The sequence below is a fragment of the Anomalospiza imberbis genome, chromosome 6 (genome assembly GCF_031753505.1).
Source record: "Anomalospiza imberbis isolate Cuckoo-Finch-1a 21T00152 chromosome 6, ASM3175350v1, whole genome shotgun sequence".
Lineage (NCBI taxonomy): Eukaryota > Metazoa > Chordata > Aves > Passeriformes > Viduidae > Anomalospiza > Anomalospiza imberbis.
Window position 1 is genome coordinate 44313787 of NC_089686.1, and position 22609 is coordinate 44336395.

General features: G+C 37.6%; 1 protein-coding gene across 17 annotated transcripts in view; it reads right to left on the reverse strand.

Moving 5' to 3' along the window:
• The window catches only part of PPP6R3 (protein phosphatase 6 regulatory subunit 3), a 50211-nt gene that overhangs the window by 21030 nt on the left and 6572 nt on the right, over window positions 1-22609 (reverse strand). For 10 of the 17 annotated variants that reach the window (XR_011000128.1, XR_011000129.1, XR_011000130.1 and 7 more), the window contains exons 2-11: window positions 15183-15353; window positions 9484-9611; window positions 7262-7494; window positions 6095-6281; window positions 5155-5292; window positions 4566-4631; window positions 3568-3680; window positions 2995-3108; window positions 2207-2336; window positions 974-1126 (exon numbers count right to left, since the gene is read on the reverse strand). Coding sequence is in view for 12 of the 17 variants with exons in the window: in XM_068193791.1 (XP_068049892.1) it covers window positions 974-1126; window positions 2207-2336; window positions 2995-3108; window positions 3568-3680; window positions 4566-4631; window positions 5155-5292; window positions 6095-6281; window positions 7262-7494; window positions 9484-9495 (1146 nt within the window). In the remaining 5 variants the exon portion in view is untranslated. The remainder of the gene's footprint in view (window positions 1-973; window positions 1127-2206; window positions 2337-2994; window positions 3109-3567; window positions 3681-4565; window positions 4632-5154; window positions 5293-6094; window positions 6282-7261; window positions 7495-9483; window positions 9612-15182; window positions 15354-22609) is intronic. The other 7 variants (XM_068193788.1, XM_068193796.1, XM_068193790.1 and 4 more) reach the window with 3 other exon arrangements.

Genomic DNA, 22609 nt, shown 5'->3' on the forward strand with positions numbered 1-22609 from the left:
TTTTAATGTAAAACCTGCAACAGAAAAGTCTGTTCAAACCTCACTGAACATAATTCACAAAATAATCTACAAGAATATGCAAGCATTCATAGTGTGTATGCTCCCTTAGACAATGGATCCAGGAAAAACTGCAGCTACAGTGAAGTCAGCTATTTGTATAAAAGTTAGTACCTGTATGCAAACCCAATTGTGAAGAAAAATTGAGATGAAAACATTTCAAACAAGCTGTAATAATCACTCACAGGAAAAAGGGGATTTGGACTAAAATCAGGGAAGAGAAGGTATTTACACTTTAAGCTTGCAACTGCCAACTTAGAAGTTTACGTATTGTTATTCAGTAACCAGCTTAAGTTCTATATTATTTCAAGTTGTTTTTTAATCAACCAGCATTTGGATTTCTTGGGTGAACCAAAACACAAAATGCATCTGCTACAGTGGAAGTACTCAAAGTACATGTTCACATCAGCAAAGAGCAATGAGTTAGGTAACTGAGTTGGTTGTACACCATCTAGCTTTGAAGTTTGAAGGAGTACAAGCTACCAAAAACAACTGTTCCTTTACAGGACACTGCTGAAATACCATTCCGTAGGCCATATATTAAGTGAGAAAAAGGGGCTTTGAGGGAAAAACTTAGGGAAAAAATTAAATAGCAATGAAGCCTTGAACATAAAGTTGAAAACTCGAGAACATCCAGTTGAAAATAAGCTTATTAAGAAAACCACTTCATGTATTTATGAAGGTGTAGCAAGTAAGAACCATTCAAGTGGTCAGAAGAAAACACTTCCCTCAGACAGATTAACATTAAAATCCAGTATTAAAAGTTCTTAAACAAAGCAACAGACATCACAATACAAAGGTGCTGAAAAGTTATGCTGGAAAATTAAGTTAAACTGGAAAATTATCTGGAGAGTCAGAAAAAGCAGACAAGATCTCAACAGCAATCCAAAAAATGAAGACAGCATAGAGTTCTTACCAGTATGACTCCTATGCTGTTAAGTTCTATAAGCTCCTGATTCACACTGCTTGTATTTGTCTGTAAAAGGCTAGATATTAATCTAATCACATTTAAACGTGTGTTTCCTACAGGTGGATCCAGTACACCCCAGGTCGTCTTCATGACACTTTTCTGAAAAAGAAAAAAGTTTCATACATAAACCCATAAAAATATCGTTTAAAAATTCAGCTTATCATTTCTACATACAATAACTGAGCAGTGCTTAAAAATAGATACATTTAGTCCTTGAGCAACTGTTTTACCTTCATCCTACAAAAACCCCCTATTTTTAATTCCAAATACTGTGGCTTATTTTAATTCCACAGACAGGAAGCACTAAAATCAGTCACATGAAAGCTACAACTTGGTAAAAAAATGATTGCTAACTACAGACAGGATCTCAAAGTAGATGAAGTCTACTCAACCTTGACAGGAATTATGAGATAGTTACTCAGAAATAATTCTCATTCAATCCAGCTATATTCTACATTGCTACAATGTACAAGAACAGCTAGGTGGACAGTCTAGATATATTATAATGTCTCAGCAAACCTAACTTCATATATTTAAAAACAATTTCATATTCATTTTTCTGTTAAAATCTGCAGCACCCAGTTCAGGGTGCAGTGCTCCAACTGAAATTCTGCCAGTAAAAATGTGAAAATGGATCACAGGTAAACCCCCCTATTTATACCTTTTTTTTATCTTTGGCAAGAGCATGACAGAGGTAAGTTTATTAATCAGTTAAAAAGCCCAAGGAATTTAACATGCCTAGGGTGCAGAGATGTGTCATGGAGCTAATCTACTTGGGTCCTGGGAAAGTCAAGAGAATTGCACAAGTCTAACGTGGGCCATTCCAAAGTTCCAAACAACTGCAGCATCTATAGTCTGTGTTTCCTATCCAGACTGGATTTCCAAGCACAAAATCCTCCCTTGAGAATACATAGCAAATCTCTTTTTGTTGCTTTTAGAAAGGAGTAATTGCTCCGAGGTTACTTTGCTAATTAAACCAAGTTTGTGCTGGAAAAGCACAAAGCATTGCTGTTCATGATTACTGTTTGCCTGAGCCAAAGCTCACAACAGGCTAGGAAGTAGCCTGGGTGCCTGCCTGAAAGTTGTCAGATTGGGTTTTGTTTATTATAATCTGCCTAAAACAGACACATGGTGAGGAGTTCTGCTTCAATTAATTTGTTAACGCAAGATTTCACTTACTTTTGGAGGCTCAAGTAGGAGCTCATGGAAGGATGAAAGTCGTGCTTTTATGGCTTCTAGAACACTTTTGTTGACAGAATATGTGGAATTGCTCATGCCTGGAGGACAGATCTCTATATGACCTTCAAATCTAAAATGCACATAAGCAAAATTTGGTAATTAGTACCAAAACTAGCTGTAAAACATCTCTGTAGTATGTAACTGTTCTGAAAGGATGTGAAAATAACAAAGAGGCAAAAACCGCAAAAGCCTAGGGTCACACACACATAAAAATTAAGTGTGGCATAATGGTTGAACAAGAGATTTTCCCAAACACTAGCCCTAGTATTTCTAGGTTTATTGTGCTTGAAATCCCCAAAATAGTTTTGAGATTAAAAAATACATTTTAATTTGCTTTATTGAAGCAGATAAAGAGCTTCATTTGTCTATCTGAAACAACGTAGGTTGAATGTACCAGAGAGATGTGTTCAGCAGTTTCTCCAAATTAAGTTGCAACAATATTACACAAAACTTTTAAAAAGTCAATATTCAGTCACTGCACTATACCTATTTATTCTATTCCCTGTATCCAGAAACAAACTGATGAAATGTATTTAGTCTGATCTATTGGTACTCACACTAGAAAAAGCTGAAGGAAGACCAGTCATTTGGTGAAAGTGTAGTAATGCCAACCACACTCACTTGATTTACTCCTTCAGCTACAACAGGTCACAGAAATGGTTTGGTCTCAAGCACAAGGAAAGCATTTGCTACTGCAGGCATAAACCAAGTGAAATAATAACACTTACGTCTGTCGTCTTGTCTCAAGTAAGGTCAAGAGGATTTGGATTGCACTGACAATTGCAGATTCGTTTTTTTCTTTATGAAAAATATTAGACAGAAGCTGCTCTATTATTTCTTGTCTGAAAAGAAAAGCATTGGTAACAGATGAAATCACTTCAGGATAGCTGTTAGCAAAAGTAACTACTATTTGCCCACATAAAAAAGGGAAAATGGAATACAGAATCTTTTCTGGCAGAAGCATTCACTTAGATTAACTTAAAAGAAGTAACAGAACAAAGCTGAAGTTTCCCATATTTAGTCTGCACGGGATCAAGCTGACCTCCACACATAAGATATCGTTCAATTGGGCAGCACAGGAAATAATTTAGTGAGACAACTTCTCTCCCACATTCCCCACTAGAAAATCCTCCAGGTGTCCTCTGCTTACTTGCCAACTTATTTTTCACTACACAAAAAGACAGGTAGTCAAGAAAATTAACCTGAAAAGAGCTTGCCATTTCTGAAGATTTTCAAGGTCAAAAGTTAAAAACTAGTTTCTTATGAAGTGAGAATAAAATCAAAAATTCAAACCAACTTACTTCTCTAAACTTGCAAGCAGTGGATCTGGTTCTGAACTGTTCTGTACTTGTAGCATCTGGTCTCTGCTTAGACGAATAATTTCACAGAGTGACTGTGATGCATTTGAATGCCTCTGAAACAGAAAAACAGCACTTTGCACTACAAGAATAACATGCTAGACTCTAATTCTTCAGTTTAAAAAGGTAAAAGTTTCAACATGAACAAGAGCTCTCCCACTCAAAAAACATTCAGGCAGTAGCTTTATGCCATAACTAACCTTTAACAAAACAAAACAAAAAAAACCAACCCTTGAAGCACGAGGCAAGAATCTATTTCCAACATTAAGGTGGCAAAACATGAGAGCTGAATCTTCCAACAACTCCAAGTATGCCTAACGCTTTGATATGGATCTCAAAAAGGGGGTAGGGAGGTGAACAAAACCACCAAACCTTCCTCAAATAACCACACTTAATACAGAAATCAGCTTACTGAAAAAAGCAAGCAGAAAACAGTAAAACTAAAAGTTCTAACACCATGTTGTACAGCTGAACAGACAGACCCAGGAGAGTACCAGTGCTGCCTTAAATTTTAGCTTTTCTATTTTTCAGGTCCTGTATTGCACTAGTGTGTAAGTGAACTTCATAAAGTGTTAGCAAGCTCACTTCACAGTTTGGTCAGACAAAATCCTTCCAGGCCTGAGAACCAAGGTCACCATCACAGCCTCAGGCCTGAAAAGTATCAGCAAAAGTGAATCGAGAGGAGAATCAAACCAGGGCAACAACTTCATTATCTCAAGCTATAATTGGACAATTAACCTCTGATATGCAAATAGACCAAACTTCCATTGTCTGAGAAAACTCATGACCGCCGTCCATCTTGGGTGTAGCCTCTGCGAGGCTCCTGCGCTGCCCAAGGTGTATCTGCTAAAGGCCTTTAATAAACACCCACTTTATTCTCTAAATCTGTCTAGCCTCTGCGCTAGGTAGCCAGTCCAAGGCATCATCAGGCCAATACTTACATCTTCATCTTGAGATGGATGTACGATTTCTACAAGCCGCTGGATAATTCTCTCCTCATTCAGCCACTGTAAAAATGTTTGTGGATGTTAATAAGAATTTTTCCCAAGTGAATTAATTAAATGAACTCATGAAATTGAAAGGAGCCTTTTGACAATTGCCATAAGTCATAATGTCAATACTTCTAAATAAAGATTAACAATACTTCAGAACAAAAAGAAATCTAAAATCAGTATTTCACAGCCACAGTAAAAAAGAAAATCTTAGGTTAATTTCAACAAACTTTGATGCCAAAATGTGTTTGGTGTAAGTTAGATACCAATGACTGGGGAAGAGACCAGCCACTCGGGTTCTAAGTTGTCCCCAGCAGCAGCAGAGTTTCACTGGAAAAATATTGGCAGCTCAGAAAAAAAAAAAACAAACAAACAAAAACAAAAAACCAAGAACAAACAAACAAAAACCACAAACAAACAAACACCTACACATCTAATTTCAGCATATTCGAGAAATAAACTTAGTTAAAGCCAGCAGAAGTGAAGCCAGCTTAGAGTTCACACATGTCAGACCAAAGGTCTGCGATATTTTACTTACATTTAGCACTTCTTGCCGGGGCTGTGGAGGTTCTATGCAAGTCAGTAGCCTGAGCAACAAGTCCATGATAGCAGAGGTCCCTATGTGCTTAATAATGAGGTCTACAAAATCATGCTTCCTCTTTAAAAAATCTACAATCTGGAAATGAAAAAGTAAGCTTGTATTTGCTTCATGTATTTTACATAATAAATTACACCAATCACTTTCCATTTCACTCTCCTATCAAAAATAGATGAGAACTTCTTAAACTTCTGCCACTTAAAGCCTTCAGTACAAAACAAGATAAAATAAAAGCCAGGCACAGGGCAGATCCATACTACAGGCAGTATGTCCTGGGTCCCCTCTCAAACCCAACTGGCTGACCATAACCTACTTATAACCCAAGGCAGAGTCAGGTTTTCTTTTTGATATGAATCAGTCTCACCTCTGCTTAGTGGGTAAAGCTCAACACAGCAAAACTCTTAATACAAACAGTATCTCAAGTTTGAGAACCAAGTCATTGCAGCTGTTTGCAATATTGCACCACATACATTGAGCACAAGAGCATTTCTGAGCAAGGACTCCAAATGTTTTTCTCCTTGTTCTAAATAATTCTTCACACCAAGTCAGGACCACTATCACTGATTCAAGTCATTTACATTTGCTTTTAACAGCAATAAATGCAAATATGATCATATAAAACAGAGCTAAGCCAAAAGGTAGGCACTCAAACACTCGCTGCATAAATAGCTCAGGCAAATCTGAATCAAATACATCCTACTCATCCAAGTGTATTTTTTAATCGTGTGCATAATGAAAAGGGGTCTTCAGTTAAGGTGGAACCTGAATGCTCTCTTTCGACTCTGCTGCTACCCCTCAACTGTATATCTTAAAGCAGAATTGCTGAGTACCACAGCTTTATTAGAGCACTTGTAAAATAGGAGAGTTTACAAATAGTTACCTGTTCTGGTTTTCTGCTGATAAGAATACTTAACACCTTGCTGAAGAAACTGGCCAGTAGGGGGTTTAGAGGAGATTCATTTAAGAGGAAGCTGTACAGTTTCAGAAGTAAGGATTCTTCTTCTCCCAACCTATCATTGATCTGTGAGACATCTGATGTAAGCAGCTCACATGATATGTTTGGGTATCTGGGGAAAAGAAAAAATCATCCATCACTCATACATCAGAACTCTCATACTTGCACCTCTGAATTCAGAACCTGGTAATGCATCTGACTAAATTTTCAAGCAGGGGTGGTCTACACTAAAATAGCAAACTAACACAAAGTAATAAAACTGCACATTCAGCCTATAAGCTCTGTTTTCATTTAAGAAGGGCACTACTTCCATCTTCAGTAGCAACAGAACACTTTCTGAAAAAGGAGATAGTAAGCTTTCGTTTCAAGATCTATTGTTAAATCTATCTCTTCAAGTACTGACTTATTTGCTCTACTAGAAATAGGCTTGGTTTTTCAGAAATGGTGAAGTTCTGCAGCTAAGAGTGTAACTTATTTCACATTATTTTAACACACCATTTTAAGAAAAAAAGCACCTTTCTGTACAGACAACACTAAAATAGGCCAAAAGCAGTAGAAGTGCTTGTCTACAAATTGCTAGATGGATTTTGAGCTTGAACCTTCTCAGCAAGCCAGAAGTCATGGCCATACACTCTGGAAAGGAAAACATCAGCATTGAGACCTTAAGGACATTGTTCCAAGGAGTATCACGATCTTCTAAAAGGTATCTTCAAAACATCTTACAAATCAACAAAACAAAGTTAACCATTCAGTTATACTACCCAAAAAGGGTTTTCCATTGAACTATATTCTTAAACACAACTACAGGAATCTTAATGCGAGTCCTGGTTGAACCTTTTTTTAGCAACTCCTTTGGACATGAATTGGTTTTGAAAGCATTTGTGGATAAGAAGCTTCCATTTGAAAACCATGCATATATTAGAATGATTTACTTAGAAGTTCAATGAAGCCTCTTGAAAACATACTTAATCTCAAACACACCAATACTGTACTATATACCAGTACATAGGGATTCACACTCTCAAATTAACTAGATTTATTTAGTCCTCTTTCCACCTTCCAAATCTCCCCCAACTCCAAAAGTTTTCCTACTTATATCGAATTTTTTCATCCATGTCTTGAGGTGGCTCTTCAATAATAAATGTAACTAAGTCTTCCAAACATTCTGACTTCAACAGAAACTCTATAAGTTTGCGATTCTGAGCCTTGCACTCCTGTAGAACATCCTCTTCATCCATCAACTCCTTCAGTGTTACATCTTCTCTCTCTAGAAGGGTATCTATGTGCGATGACGAATGGAGATCAAATTTCCAAAACATGCTGGTCTGTGTAAGAAGAATAGCAATATATTAGCAGTAGGTATTATTCTAACATCCAAAGGTAAGAGTCAGGCAGGGTTTTACTTACATGAGAGGAATGTACTAATTTGCATTAAAGAAAAAGGTATGAAATTTGCTTTTCCCATTCCTTGTTTTTAATCTATGCATTGAGTCAGAGATTCAGAGCTATTTGCTCAGCAATTAATCGAGCTGGGTGAAGATGAAATGGACAGAGAATAACTGCACTGAAATACCACCCCCACCACTGAAGAAAGCATCTATAAAGGTAGAGGAATTAAAAGAATTTTAGCTTGCAGAGAGCATACTTCAGAAAGGAAGAAATAATTTCAACACTACACTAATTGTCCCTGCCTCCACAAACTTGACAGAGGAGGAATAGCAAAGGCCAAGATGTGTGACACAAACACGTCAAAGGCAGTGGCCCCAACCCCTGAAACACTCAAAGAGGCTGTAACAGATCTGTAAGAATTAACAACTTCACCTTTTCCTACAAAATGCTTTGGCACCTCTATATCAATTCTGTTCCTCTAAGACACTTTTTGAACAGTTGCTACTGAGACAACTGTGCTATCAGAAAAGAGTATTTCAGTCTACAATATATCCAATAAATTCTTGCTTTCACCTCTCATTAAGCTCCATACAAACACTTAATTTCTCTCCAGCCCTGAAAACAAGGCTTTCACATGATATTTGACGTCTGACACAGTATTAACTGGGCTTATATGAATGCAGATTTTAATTGGACTGAAAAGAGATACTAGAACACAGTAAGAAAAACTTTCCTTTCCTTACAATTGAAAGCAGCAATTTTGAGAAGCACACTTAAAGCAAGAAACACTCCTTTTGGTCCTTTAGTAAATATTTTCCACATGTGAAAGATTAAATCAATATATTAGTTACTGCTGTGCATTAGCAAAATCAGCTGCGAGGACATGTAGTTAAGGCAGGGAATTTCAGTGAACAGTATTATTTTAGCAAGGACATTTCTGTCAACTGTAGGCTGTATACAGGAACAAGCTTAAAGGCAATAATCCAACTATGCTGTTATCATACACTCAAAACACCCCATAAATACAGAATAGAAATACCCAATGCTTTTGCAACTAAGAGGCAGCATTTAAGCACTTCCAACTTGAAATTGATTCAGCATGCACATTACAGCTACTCAGAACAGCACTGTGTCAAATTTAGTAATTGAGCAGTTTGGAAACAGAAACAACCTCAAGGATCTAGCAAAACCTTTGCGTGTAAAATCTTTCCACTAGCAAGACTTTCACTATTCATCCTAAATATTATAAAGCTTGGTATATTCACTTTCGAGACATTTTAATTGCTTTGAGGGTTTTAATTGTTGCTTTAATCACTACATAGTGATCACCTTACTCTGTTGACCTTTTTTCAGAAGTTGTAACATTCATAACTGACCTTAGATTACACAGCTTTCTGTTTATAAAGTCATGGATTCAAATAAAATCAATCAGGTAATGTATAGATTTATTTGACTGCAGTACTGGTACTAATCTAACATCCCATGTAAGTATTAAATTATTAGGAAGCAGAAAAAAACCTATTTTATACTAAAAGTATTAGTAAACTTTCAAGCAGGGTTTAACACACTTGATCTTACAAATTAGCTTAAATCAACTCATACAGTTATGAAAAACACCAGCTTGTGGGTAATGCAAGCTACACACAAACTTACTGTCAGGAAGTGAAAACAGTGCATTATTAAAGCCAGAGGATATTTTTTGTGATTGGGATTTTTAAACCTCTAGAAAGTAGATCAAATCCCTCCCCTTGCCCCAATTAGTGAAAGTACCATGCTCATAAGTAACCACTTTCAATGCTAATTCAAGATGTAAATACTTCCGTGGTGATTAATGCTCATTTCAGTAGCTTCAATGTATTTCTCAGTCAGTTATTTCAAGAGAAATTCAACAATGGAAAAGAGCAATAACAAAAAAAGAGGCGTACTACTGCAAACATGTTACTGCGTTATTTCACAAACTGTCTCCCAGGCAAGCTCCTTTAGGGGCTGCTCCCTCAATATGTCAGGTGCCGGCCACAGATTATTCCATCACTTCTCAACAGGAGCCCAGGTCCTTTGAAATAAGGAAAAATAAACAACATAAACTGTGCCAAAGGGAAAGTCAAGGAACCCTGAAGAGAAGAGAATTTTCTTAGGCATTATTACTGACAGTAATCTAGAATCAGCCTAGCATAGTTTTGATTGGAAATTTTAAAATCAAAACATGTTACTGCTATTTTTCTCAAAGCCTACTGTTCTACCCTCCCTCCCAAAATCTACTAATTCTGAAATTCTGAATCATCATCATGCTTTTTCAAATTTCAGTCCCATTAACAACGTTAGCATTAGGCCTTCTGTCCAAAACCCAAAAGTGTGCTCCTTCCAAAACTTCACTACCTGCAAATTTACAAAAAACTCAATGGGTCAAATGGGTTGTATTACTCCCAATGTTACCTCACTTTCAGTCAGAGCAGAAAAAGACATTTGGACTTAATGCAAGATACAAAAGACTTCCAAATACGAGACATGCTCAAGATTAGAAACTACAAGAAACAAAATAAGCCAAGATGATGTAAAAACTCATGTGGAAAGACAAAATATGTTAAAGTTGGTAAAGATGCTGCGTGTATTAAACTGTCTTTGGTAACATGTTAGTCTTCTGTAATCTCTGAAAGTTCCCAGGAAGCAAGACTGACATCCAGTTCATTAAACAATATTTACAAAAGTTTACATGAAGCTGTTGATGCACAACTTATGACACTTCAAGATCCTGAGTAACATCTAATATCCATAAAAATATTGGTTTGTTTTATTAACTAATATTGTTAACAGATTCTTCTCTGAATTAATGCTAAATAGCATTCCATGTAATAAACACTTGACTTAAATCTGAAAAGAAACAAGCAGTTCAACAAAGCAAAGAAAGCCTGCTTTCAATTGCTGGCATTGAGGTAACTGAAATTCTCACTTTTATTATGTGCTAAATGGAAGAAAAAGCTTAGAAATAATCCTTTCAGACCAAGAAGGAAAATTAAATCTTCCGTCTGTCACAGGGAAAGAAAAACACACAGGTATTTTTAACAGTAACTCATCAGTGGTTCTTTCTGGAGGTCAAGTGCTTAAGTGGCATTTCCATCAAAAAAGGTTGGCAACAGTTGTATCACAAAGTCTCTAAGCTACCTTCAAGGGATGGTAGCTGTCACACACACCTTTCCTGAATAGCCATATTCCCGTTTTCAAGCTACCAGACTAAGATGTGAATTCCAGTCAGAGAAGCATATGGTTTTGGACAATGTCTCCTAAACTGAACCTTTTACAAAACAGACTAACAAGTCTTTAAGGCATTCAGAAGTCTTTCCAGTAAATAGTAAAACTACAGTAAGCTGCTCCTTTGAGTTGAAATTTTAAGCATCATACTTAGGTTAAACAAACATGAGAAGGGTGTTTTACACTGAGTTCCTTCTGACTCAGTACCTCAGATTTCCATATAAAAGTGAGTAGTGGCAGCTCCAAGCAAACATGGGCATCTAGACCAGTGTAGAAAGAAAACCAGGATTTCAGTAGCCATTTGAAGGCTATTTACCTGATAACTACATAGATGTCAAAGGCATATACACAGAGCTTCACTAAGGAACTTGACAGATTTTACTGCAATGGCCAGTTTCATTTTTCAAGCAAGAGAAACTTTTAAGTGTATCAGTGTCAAGCTGAAGATTCCTTAGTATGTGAAATTCTGAGAAATGCTGTATATAAAGTTGTAACAACTACTGCATTATAAAGAACTCAGAATCTGTCACTTTTCTTTGTGCACTACTGAGTTTTCTTACTACAGAGTTCAAGTACACAGATGGAAAAGAAATTCAGTTACTTTTGCACCAACAAACATTTCCACAATTGAAATGCATCTTAAGTGATGCAGCCTACTTCAGCAAAACAGGACTTATAATTTCCGTGCAGCAACTAGCAAAAGCCAACCTAGTTGTTGGATGCAAGGAGAGCAACCACCAAAGGAGTCCTTGATTTTAGGAGGGTCTTGCACTTCTTAATGAAACAAGCTTTTCCAATGCAAAGAATCCCTTGCATCCTAAAAACCAAGTAGGTAGGGAAGTTTATGAAGGATAAAGTAATAGTGAAGATAATTTATTAAGCTTTTATCATGAAAAATTTTGGTAGACTATCTTCTAAGACCTTTAAACACATTAAGAGATTTATTTCAAATGCCAAGCATGCCCTTCTGCCAGCTTCATATAACCTCACCTAGTTACTATCTAGGTATGTTTAGTGAGATTCCAGTTTAGGGCAGGAGGTCGCCTTCCTTCAAATCAATGGACAGTAATGAGACGCTGTCCTAGCATTTATAAAGTGCTTCTTTTGACACTGAAAGTGGACCATTTGTTCAAAACAAAACTAAGTATGAATGCACCTCTGAAAAAACTTTAGAGCCGAAGAGAATTACCAGTGAAAGAAAATGACAGAAGACACTCTAGCTGCTACTTTTTAAACTGCCTGTTGTACTCAGCAGATCATCACCCATTGTAAACTTGCAGTCTACAAGTGCCTGTCCTAACCTATTTGGAATAAATTTCTTTTCAATCAGAGCAGTGAGGTTCACTGAGTACTATTAGCTACAAAGATGTAAGTTGGTGTTCAAAATCCCTCATTTTAATTACAGTGCTTTACAATTACACCCAGCAAGCACAAAAAAAAAAAAAAAAAAAAGCAGTAATAAGCTTTCGTGGTACAGTTGCCACATTTCTTAAACAAAATATAAGATCAATTTGACACAGAATACAAGTCTCAAGTGAATACAAAATAACATGTAGCTGTTTCTTCAGTGTCAGACCAGCCTATTCACATCACAAACCTGAGACCTAGTGGAAAAGAAATACTTCATTACTTATAATAAGCTAGTGAAGTTTCAAAGAAACTCTGTGAAGAAAGGAACAAATAAATGGTTTGAAATTAATAGGAATTAAATAGAAAAGAAAACAGAAACACCTCTACCTCAACAGTTTAACACATAGTTCTAATACCACGCACATTCCTTCCTAGTCCACAGGCATAACAAACTAGAAGAGATATTAAAAGGGAAACAAAACCAACCAACAATTCCTTCATGGAAGGCTGGGAGATCTTGTGTAGGCTGGCTGCACTTCCTTCCTCAGAGCAGGATTTCTGGATGCTTCACCCTCTTCTCAGCCACTGCTGGACACAGGGGGCTGCAGAGTGGGAGGTTACCAAGGATCTCTGACCTTCCTGCAAAACTGCTGCCACTGTCTCATGCAGGGGAGCCCAGACACAAGATGAAGAGCAGGCTGAAGCTTAGGCACACGAGAGGAGGTCGAGGGCAGTCCCTGTGTCCAAGGAGCAGCAGGAACAGGGAAGCGATCCCTGAAAAGGGGACCTCGGTCTACCTAAGCCTCCCTCTCCCACATGAGCACATCTCTTAGGCCACAGCCTCCCAAGCTCCCAGGACAGCCATAGTTGGCCACATACTGCAGCCAGAGTGGCCTCCTGATGCCATGACAGGATTCCTTCCAGACACTATAGTCTTTCACAGCACATATGCTCCTCTGCTAACTACTATACTTTCAGAGGGTAACTACATCCTCTTGAGAGGAATGCAGGAGATGCCATGTGGCAGTCTTTCCCTGACTGTAACAAAAACATGCCAGAGAACTGGATGAAGACAGTGATCTCCTAACACGCTCTTTAACAAGGTACCACCTCCTACTGAGGCAAGTTATTAAAGGAGGGACTTTCATTCCTCTATCAGTCATGAGAAGAAGGAGCCTGCTATTGTGACAGAACAGTTAAAAATGAAGTGAAATCACTTTTACCCTCATTTATCAATCTCAGCTGCACTCCTATCTAGATGAGAACTAGAAAAACACATCTGTGAATGAGCCAGCAGCGTACCCTGGTGGCCACGAGGGACAATGGTATCCTAGGGTGCATCAGGAAGAGTGTGGCCAGCAGGTGGAGGGGAGGTGAGCCTGTCCCTCTATTCTGAATAGTGCTATGGTCAATCTAATCTCCACGGTTCAAGCGAGAAAAGGAGCTACTGGAGAGGGATCAAGCAGAGGCCACAATGATGGGCTTGAGGTCTGGAGCATCACTTATGAGGAGAGACTGTGAGAGCTGGGCCTCTTTGTCCAGACAAGAAAAGACTGAGAGGACATCTCATTCTTGAAAACAAGTATCTAAGCTGGGTGCCAAGATGATGGTGCTGGACTCTTTTCCATGGTGCCCAGCAACAGGATAAGGAGCAATGGCCATAAACTAAATGACAAGAAATTCCATCTCAACGCAAGGAAGAACTTCTTTACACTGAGGGTGACAGAGCACTGGAACAGGCTGCCCAGGGAGGTCTGGAGACAATCAAACCCTACCTGAGTATGCTCCTGTGTCACCTGCTCTAGGTGACCCTGCCTTGGCAGGAGGGTGGACTAGATGATCTCCAGAGGTTCCTTCCAACCCTAACTATTCTGTCATCCTATGATTTTTTATATAATACATTATATATATATACACACACACATATCATATGCACATACACCCCCCCTTATGACTGAATGCCCCAATAATCTATAGCTTTGACATGAAGTATGTAAATATATCCAAACTAGTTCACGTTTACTCCAAGACACCAATCCCTCAAAATTCAAGAGGTCATAACTGTTCAACAGAAGTACAAAAATCAGGTGAAACTACAGTCTGCAGTGAATTTACAAGAGCAATTTCATACCAAGTAACAACTATATCCTCATCAATTCCTACACTATCTCAAACCACTGGTTACTAAGTGTTAATAAATAAAGATCTTAATTACATGCAATAATTACAAATTAAGACACTAATCTCTCCTGCTCAAGTAGAGAAGATGAATCATTTTCTAGTCATTTCACATCAACTGCCAATTACTAATTTAAAATATCCACTGGTCACAGAATTCAGTTAGATTTTTTCCTATTCTGAATTCTTCCAATTAGCTTCAAAATGAAAATGAAGATATTATTGCACTAAGAAATGCACATGACTCCGTAATAATATAAAGTGCAAGCTCAACAATGCATAGGTACCCAGAAGACACCTTTGCACAGAAACATGAAGTTTAGTACCAAAAAATTCAGTTGCAAAAGGCAGTATTGCTTCAGTATAATAATCTATAAACCTCACTCATATCTGCTGTATGTCAGTTCATGCACACATTTGCTTTGAAACTTTCAAAAAGGTTGGGCAGCAGATACACTTCCTGGCACAAAAGCAAAATGCTGTAAAACAAACAGAACATCCACAACTGTGTGTCTGGAACACCCCTGATTGTCACAGTGAACCAAAGCAGGGTGCAGAAAGATAGTGCAAGAGCAGGGTAGGTTAAAAGACATAAGTTAGAATCAGCCAGCTAGAAAGTAGTCGGAAAAAAGATGCAAGAAAAGGGAATGCATGGCCACAAAGCCTGAACTGAAGAAGGAACTGCAACTTAGAAAGTGATAAATGTGAACTTACAAAATCAGGTGACTTTAGTGGACATCAGGGACATGAAAAGTTTACAATTTAAGTGGTTTCTGAGTGCTTTAGGATAAGGCTTTATAGATGCAGAAGCTAAATCTACTGCTGTAGGTGAAGTTTAATAGTTTCTTACCTGTTAAAACACAAAAGTTTTTAAAAGTTAAAAAATCAGAACGTTTTGATTCTCTCAGGCTTCTTGCCCATTACAGGGTATCCTGGCAACAGCAAAAATATCTTTCAATCTACAGTACTAGCAGATTAGCAGGACTGAATTAGCATTGAATTAGATGAAGCAGATTTCTTCCTACAACGACAAAAAAAAATTGTATCATTCAATATTGTTAATAGGTTCTATTCAAAAGCTTGACAACTGCACAAACACTAAGGACTGTTTTGCAACAAATATAACACGTGAACAGAGGAAAGAAATAACTTGCTAGGAAGAAAAGTGTCAGTTCAGCAGAACATACACTGAAAATAAAATGAAAAGCAGCATGTCATCTGAAATACCTATTTACTTTTAAACCAATTTTAACATTTCCTTCCAGTTTTGGGAGTCAAAGAAGAAACTTCACCTCACTGAAATAAAACTGCCTTTATAATTGTAATTCACTGAAATCTAACACTAATCCAGATTTTAGGAAAAAAAAACCTGTTAGCAATTTCCCATAAAATAACATCTTCAGATCTGGAAGACCTGAAATACCCATTACTAGAGCTTTCTGCAGTAGTTTTTTTCATATCTTCATAACTATTCCCTTATATTAATGTCATTTATCCACAAACCTACACAGAAATAAACTAAGAAGCATTAAGAATGCCTGTTAGGTAGGAAAAAGTCAATAAAGAATTCAGCCAGTTTCCATCTGAAAACAGGTCAACTTCAAAAAAACCAAGAGACTACATCCAGGCTTCCAAAGCAACAAGGTAAATTAAGACAGCATTCAATCACCATTATGAAAATCTCTACTTCTGATAGTTTAATATTACTTTGTTTTACAATGGAAGAACTACGAGCTCTATTAAGTATCCTTAACTGACTTCAGACTGACACTTACCTGTCCGTACTCTAGTCAACACCAAACAAGCAAGAAAAATCACCCTACAAACTGCTTTTCCTTTCCAATTAGCTGTTTGTAGTAGTTGCAGGAAGAATTTCTGAAACAAAAATTCACCTTCACTTTCCAGCATTTTGAGGGGCTTTTTGATTTTGCTTTTTAACACAGGTTTCAAGCAACACAATTCTTCAGTTTCTTTTGGGAACATGGGTAATATTGTTAATGGAAAATAAAGTACTAGCAACTAAGAAGAGGAGCAAAATTAGTGGCATGTTTATTAACTCAGGTCAGTGACTACACAGTATTTGGCATATTCAGCTAAAAAACCCCAACTATTCACCTCAGTAGCTTTTCAAGTATTCTGATTAATTGTATTAATTTTCCACCTTCCATGTTAAAGATAAGGAGCTGTGTCTTCAAAGCTGGTTTTTGATCTTTGCAGGTGATTTAACAGATGGTCTGTGTCAACCTAAAGATCATAGATTCAAAGAATACCTTGGGTTGGAAAGGACCTTAATTTCTCAGGTTATTTTAGCAACCAACATACACATGAACTGAAGCTCAGTGTAATACACTGACCATAATTCTCTTAAAGGTCTTTTAAATGCATTTTTCCACCTGCAGACCTTGAGGTCTCCATGCCTGACAGACCTTCCAATACCCTGTGAGTCAAGTGATGAACTAGAGCAGAAAAAGTAAACAAATTTTCTGGACTCAATTCACTTCACTGAAGTTTTGTAGGTTATTGTTCCTGCATTTTACAAGTGCACCTATGTTCCAAAGTAGAGCTCCAAAAAGGGAGAGAACATCACTTCTTCAATTATGTCATGTGGAAACAAAGTAAGAAGCCTGCTTAGCTTAATGCACTTTCAGAAGAGTTTACACATTCTTAAGATCCACAGATTTCAATTGCTAGTGGAACTATCCAAATGAAAACCACTATTATTACTCCCCTTACAAGGATGTCTTTGTTATTTCTCTACTCTGCTTTCTGTTTGAAGACTTCAGTGTCTAAATACCATCGTCTAACACCAGAACAGTTGGCTTCTGAATTCATTACAGCAGGATTACACAGTAAATTAGACACCAGTGTAATTAAAATTAGCAAGATACTTGGAGTGCATGTATTACAGCATACTCTGTGAAGGGTGTACCACCAGAACCCTGCTCTGGTCAATCAGGACTTTTTCAGTCCACCTCAAAATCTGCAAGAGTATAGAGGCTGGTCTAAAGACTGACTTACACTTAGTGGTACATATGGTTTTTTAACTCAGACTGCTCCTCTCTGCAGGACAGATTGGGTACTGCATTATGAAAAAAGGGACAAACCCTCACCCCCAAAAACTCACAGGAGGTCTTTCCATAAAGCAATGTAAAAAAAGAATCACCTGACTGGATGAGGTTCAAGTCTATTTAAATCTGGCTTTCCTACATCCAGGGATGGCTTGCATTCAGCAATAGTTCAGCCAAGTTAACACAGTCCTGTCATGAAGAAGTATCCAATGATGGAAGGTTAAAACCTTAGACCTGAAGGTAACATGCAGGATGGAAGCATTGTCATGTGTACAGATGGATTACATTCAAACACAGAACTATGAAGAGTCATCACAACCAGGACCACATCCATGTTCATGTTTATGTAATATACCATGAAATAAAGGAAGGCACAACTACCCAGGGTATGATCCATCTTCACATGAAACACAACAGCATGGCAAAATCTCTTTTAAGTATTACCTAAAAAACTTTGTTCACACATTTTTAGATAAGAGAAGTTAACAACCATGTGTCCAGTTGCCATAAAGAGGACTAAACTGATTTTATTAATGCTGCATGAACTGGGCCATGTCTGTTTCTAGAACTATTCCCATGCATCTCTATTGGCCCAAACATTGAAACCAACCAAGAGTCTCTATGGATAGAAACCAATGCAACATTTGTGCGTCCTGGTTAAAAAGTGCAGGAACTGCAAAGCTCCTGAATAGTGCTGCTCTTACAGTAATTCTCTGCATGCATTAACTTATATAACTTCATATATCTGAAATAAAGTTGTTACATAAGCTTGACAAAACCACTAGCAGAACACCAGCATCTCTTCTCGAACGTAAGGGCCTGGACTACAATTAATAAAGGGAAGCACAGGACATGGGATGGATTAGTTCTGTCACCTCTCTAGGCCAGAAAAAGTCCAAGAATTTTTATGCAACACACATGAAAAACAGCTGAAGCACAAAATAGTAGAGTCTTTTCCCTTCTTCCACTGGCTTACTGGCCCAGAAAGATTCCGCCAGTGAAATTACAGGCTAGCAACACAAAACTGTTTAATGTAACATTCAGGCAGAGCACTGTGAAATCGTAACTTAAGACTCAGCATTGTCCCCTACCACAACTCTCCAAATGCCAGGTGAGAAAAATCAAAGTAATGAAAAAAAAAAAAATCAAAGGAGCACTTCTGGTTAGAATACTCCTGTGTTACCACATGATCAGGAACATCTCTTCCCAAAAACTTTTAAGTAACCCCTTGGACAGATGGTTCTCAAAGACACTTGTCCTGAAAGTGTTGTCCACAACCATCAATTTGGTAGTGGTGAGAGCTGAAAGGCCAAGACATTGGTGCATCTGAACTAGTCTAGAATTCTCATCTGTAAACTAATTAAGTTTATAGAAAAATTGTCATGATAACCAAGGCAATTTTTAAACACAAAGAAGCACCTCACTTAGGTCAGGACTTAAACTTTGAATGCTTTGGCTATCAGTTCCCAACACCTTGCTTAAAGGATACATTTGTACACTGAAGTGTCACCATCCACACTCAGAATGAGGATAAGGACTGAAATTCCTCATAGTCTCTCACAGGAGTGCTTTAGGATGCTAAATTAGCTTATGCAAAGCAGCTTTGTTCTACTCCTTGCTGTGCAGTCACCCTCTGTTGGCTCCCCAACAGTGATGAAACCTCTGCCAAGGCATTTCCAAAAGAAAAAAAGAACTACTCCAAAAGTGGCAAATGCAGAAGGAAGGAGGGAAAAGAGTTTTTCTGCCATGTCCATGGGATGGAACAACTGAAAGGGTCTATCAACCACCAGGGCCAGTGCAGCCAAAGAAGAGGGAACACACCATTAGGGACAGTGCAATCAGATCTGACTCTTGCATCTTTGCCCTAAATTATATCACCACAAGCCTACTCAGAGTAAAAGCTCTTCTGAATCCAATACATAAGATGGGTGATGTTGAATTTGGACAACTCAGCATCAGTTCTACTGTTGTCTCAACCAGCTGATAATTTGCAAGTGCAAATGAGTCCTGAATTCCTGCACTGCTACTCTGGAAATGCAAAAAAACCCAGTAACACTGACTCACTGCTTTAGCAGTAAACTTAACTTTTTTGTTTGAACATTTTAGAAACAATTACTGTAATTTAAAGGCACAGCCTGAAGTTGAAAGGCATGAATTTTACCGGAGTTTTCTTTTATAAGCATGTGTTTTATTCTGTTCACTGTATTAGTTCAAAGACAGCATGAGTTTGGATTTTTTTTTTCCTCAAGTTCATCCTCCTACTCCCCTTGTGGATTAGGCCTTGAAAGTTGAACATAAATCAGATTTTGAGGCACACAAAAAATACATGGGGGTAAAAGAAAGTTACTTCAGCAATTGCTAACCAGGACACCAGTGTTCCTTACATATAGACAGTGCATTCAGGTCTATTTGCTTGATATTTTTCATGCAAAATACCAGTCTTGTTAAAAAGAATACTTAAAGACCATTTGCAGTTCAGAAAAGGAGGTCAGCCTCTTCTAGGAGCACATCAATGTTTTGTCTCCTGAAGCTCCAGTCAGCTACAGTTGCGAACAGGAGTGGACTCTCGCATGAAGACAGCAACTTCAAAACTAAATCCTAAGCAATTGTAACTTCTTGCTTAACTCTTCACTTTCATTCAAGGCTTCTGGGACCTGCTGTTCAGGTAACCTGAATTTTCATTGTAAGTCACATGAACTGCACTAGTTAAAGGCTATGGGCAAGAGTATCTTCCTGGTTTCCTCAGGCTAAGCTCTACAAAGCCATTAAAATAAATGTTGACAGCTGCAAGTTCTTAAGTTCTTTTAATTAGGATACCAGGAAATGCTACCATATCCTGAAAAAACTGACAGAACTATTCAACCCACCCTAAATGCACACACTAGCTAAATATTCCCTTAATGACAGTATCATAAGCATGTTTTGCTTTTGAGAATGAAAGTTAGAATCCCTAATACTCTTCAAAGAGTGTTCAAATCCAACATCATGAACAGAAAACTTGAAGATATTTCTTCCTTTAATCTTTAATTTAACCAAGTTAAAACATCTTTTATTTTGATTTGCTTATGGGCAAAGACCACTAAATTGACTTGATCTACCACAGACCTTAAGCTCCATATATACTTTTTCCTACAATACCAGCATTTTTGATTCTAACAATACAATCCCTGGGACAAAAGTAGAAAAGTTCTTCCAATGCCAAGAAAGAGAAATAAAACACAGAAGGAGCACCTCAATACAAGGGGAGTGATGCTACTTTAGCATACTCACTTCTCTAGATTTTGGTATCCATACTTAGCAAAATTTAGTGCCATTTGGAATCTTACAGCTTTATTTGACCCTTTAACCAAACAAGAACACTACTTTCCTTCACAGAACATACCCTATATATTCAGGGAAAACGATCTACACAACAGTTTCCCCACCTCTGCCGATATCCTGAGGATGAAGGTAAGTACATAATAAAGAAAAATATTCTAATACATATGAAATGTCAATTAAGTACTGGATGCTGAACAGTCAAATTAATTTATCACTCGAAGACTAAGAAAGCTGAATGGTGACTCAATATCCTCCTTCTGTAATACAGAGTGCTACAAAGACAACTGCCCAGTAACTGTTGTTACTTAAACAACAAGCTTTAAAAAAGAACGACCAGCTTGACTTTTCTGAGACTCATCTTAGAAAATTAAGAAAATAATGTTTTTAAACGGGAAGATTTCACCAATTCTCACCTACATAAGTTTAATGAATTACCGTCATTTTTATTTAGGTACCTGTAAAAATATGTTTCAGAAAAGAAATTAGAAACCCAGCAAAATCATGAAACTTCAGTGCAAAATCTTTCCCAGTGAAGCCTGAAGTGGCTATTAAGCTAATGTGATCTTTCTTTCCCAATCCCCACTCCCACAGGCAATGTACATTTTGGAGACTCCAGTAACTGAGTTTTGCCATGCTGTCCTTTTACAAACCACACACACAAAGCAATCACACATTTTTTTCGGCACAGGTGCCTCTGGTGTCTCAACTGAACAGAAGGAATGCCTTCCCCATGGAACTCTTCTATTAACTCTTCTATTCGGACAATAGTACAAAAATCAGGACTGCCTAACAGAATAAGACACCACCTCCCAAGTGCAACACTCACCCTAGTTTAAAGAAAAAAAAAGCTCAAGTTCCATTAAAAAAAAAGCCAAACCTACCATCTTCTCTGTGACCTTAAAAATCATCTTTTCAAAATTCTACTTCAATGCTTCTTGAATTAAGATTCAAACAAATCAGAGGAGCAGATTTCTTTGAGTGCCTTTCAGAATTCTATGGCAGATACAAGTGGCAACTGTGGAGCAAGTGTGTCTCAAAGATTTAGCAGCAGTTCTTAGTAATACTGTTTCCAAAGGCTGATTAGTCTAAAGTTTTACACCGAAGTGATCATCAGCTGTGCAATACCATGAGGACACTAGTATATACTTTCAAATAGAGTTTAAAAAATCCATTCAAGCAATATGCCACAGTTAAGGGACACAGTGTCCTTCTGAAATTACCCTTCCTTCAACTGGTTGTTTTGCCTTTCATTTTCTTTGTGCCCTTTCAAGAGAGGGCACACAGTATCTCACCATAGTACTTTAAGCAGCCATTCCTTCCTAACAGTTCTTTCTCTTAACTACCAATCTATCAGCCAACAGTTTTCTCCTGCTGCAAGAAGAGCCTCAACTCTCACCAAGAGTTCTTTACTAAGTAGTTCTTTACTAAGAATTACTGAACACACATAGTTATAACTAATCCCAATGCAAGACTGAACACAGCACTGATAGGATATAGTTAAAACTACAGCGATACCCTACGCCTACTCAAGGGATTTAAAGCATAAAGTTTCAAATAAACCAAGCGACTTAAAATGCAAGCTCAGAATTTAAAATGGTATTTACTACAGCATTACATGATAAAGCCCTAAAGAGAAATGCCCTGCTGAGCCAAAGACTTAGAAATCAATTTACTTAAGAACTGAACTTAAGTCTTCTATTCTTTTCAGTAACATTTGGGGTTCTACACAGACTTTTGTCAAGACAGTCTTATTACCATTCCAAAAAGTCAAGTCACTGCTATGCCAAGTGGCACAGAAATTAATTTAGTTTGAGATGCCTTGAAGTCTGTAACAAGACTTCTTAGGTGGTTTCACTCAATGTTCACTACCCACAATTTTTTTTTAAAA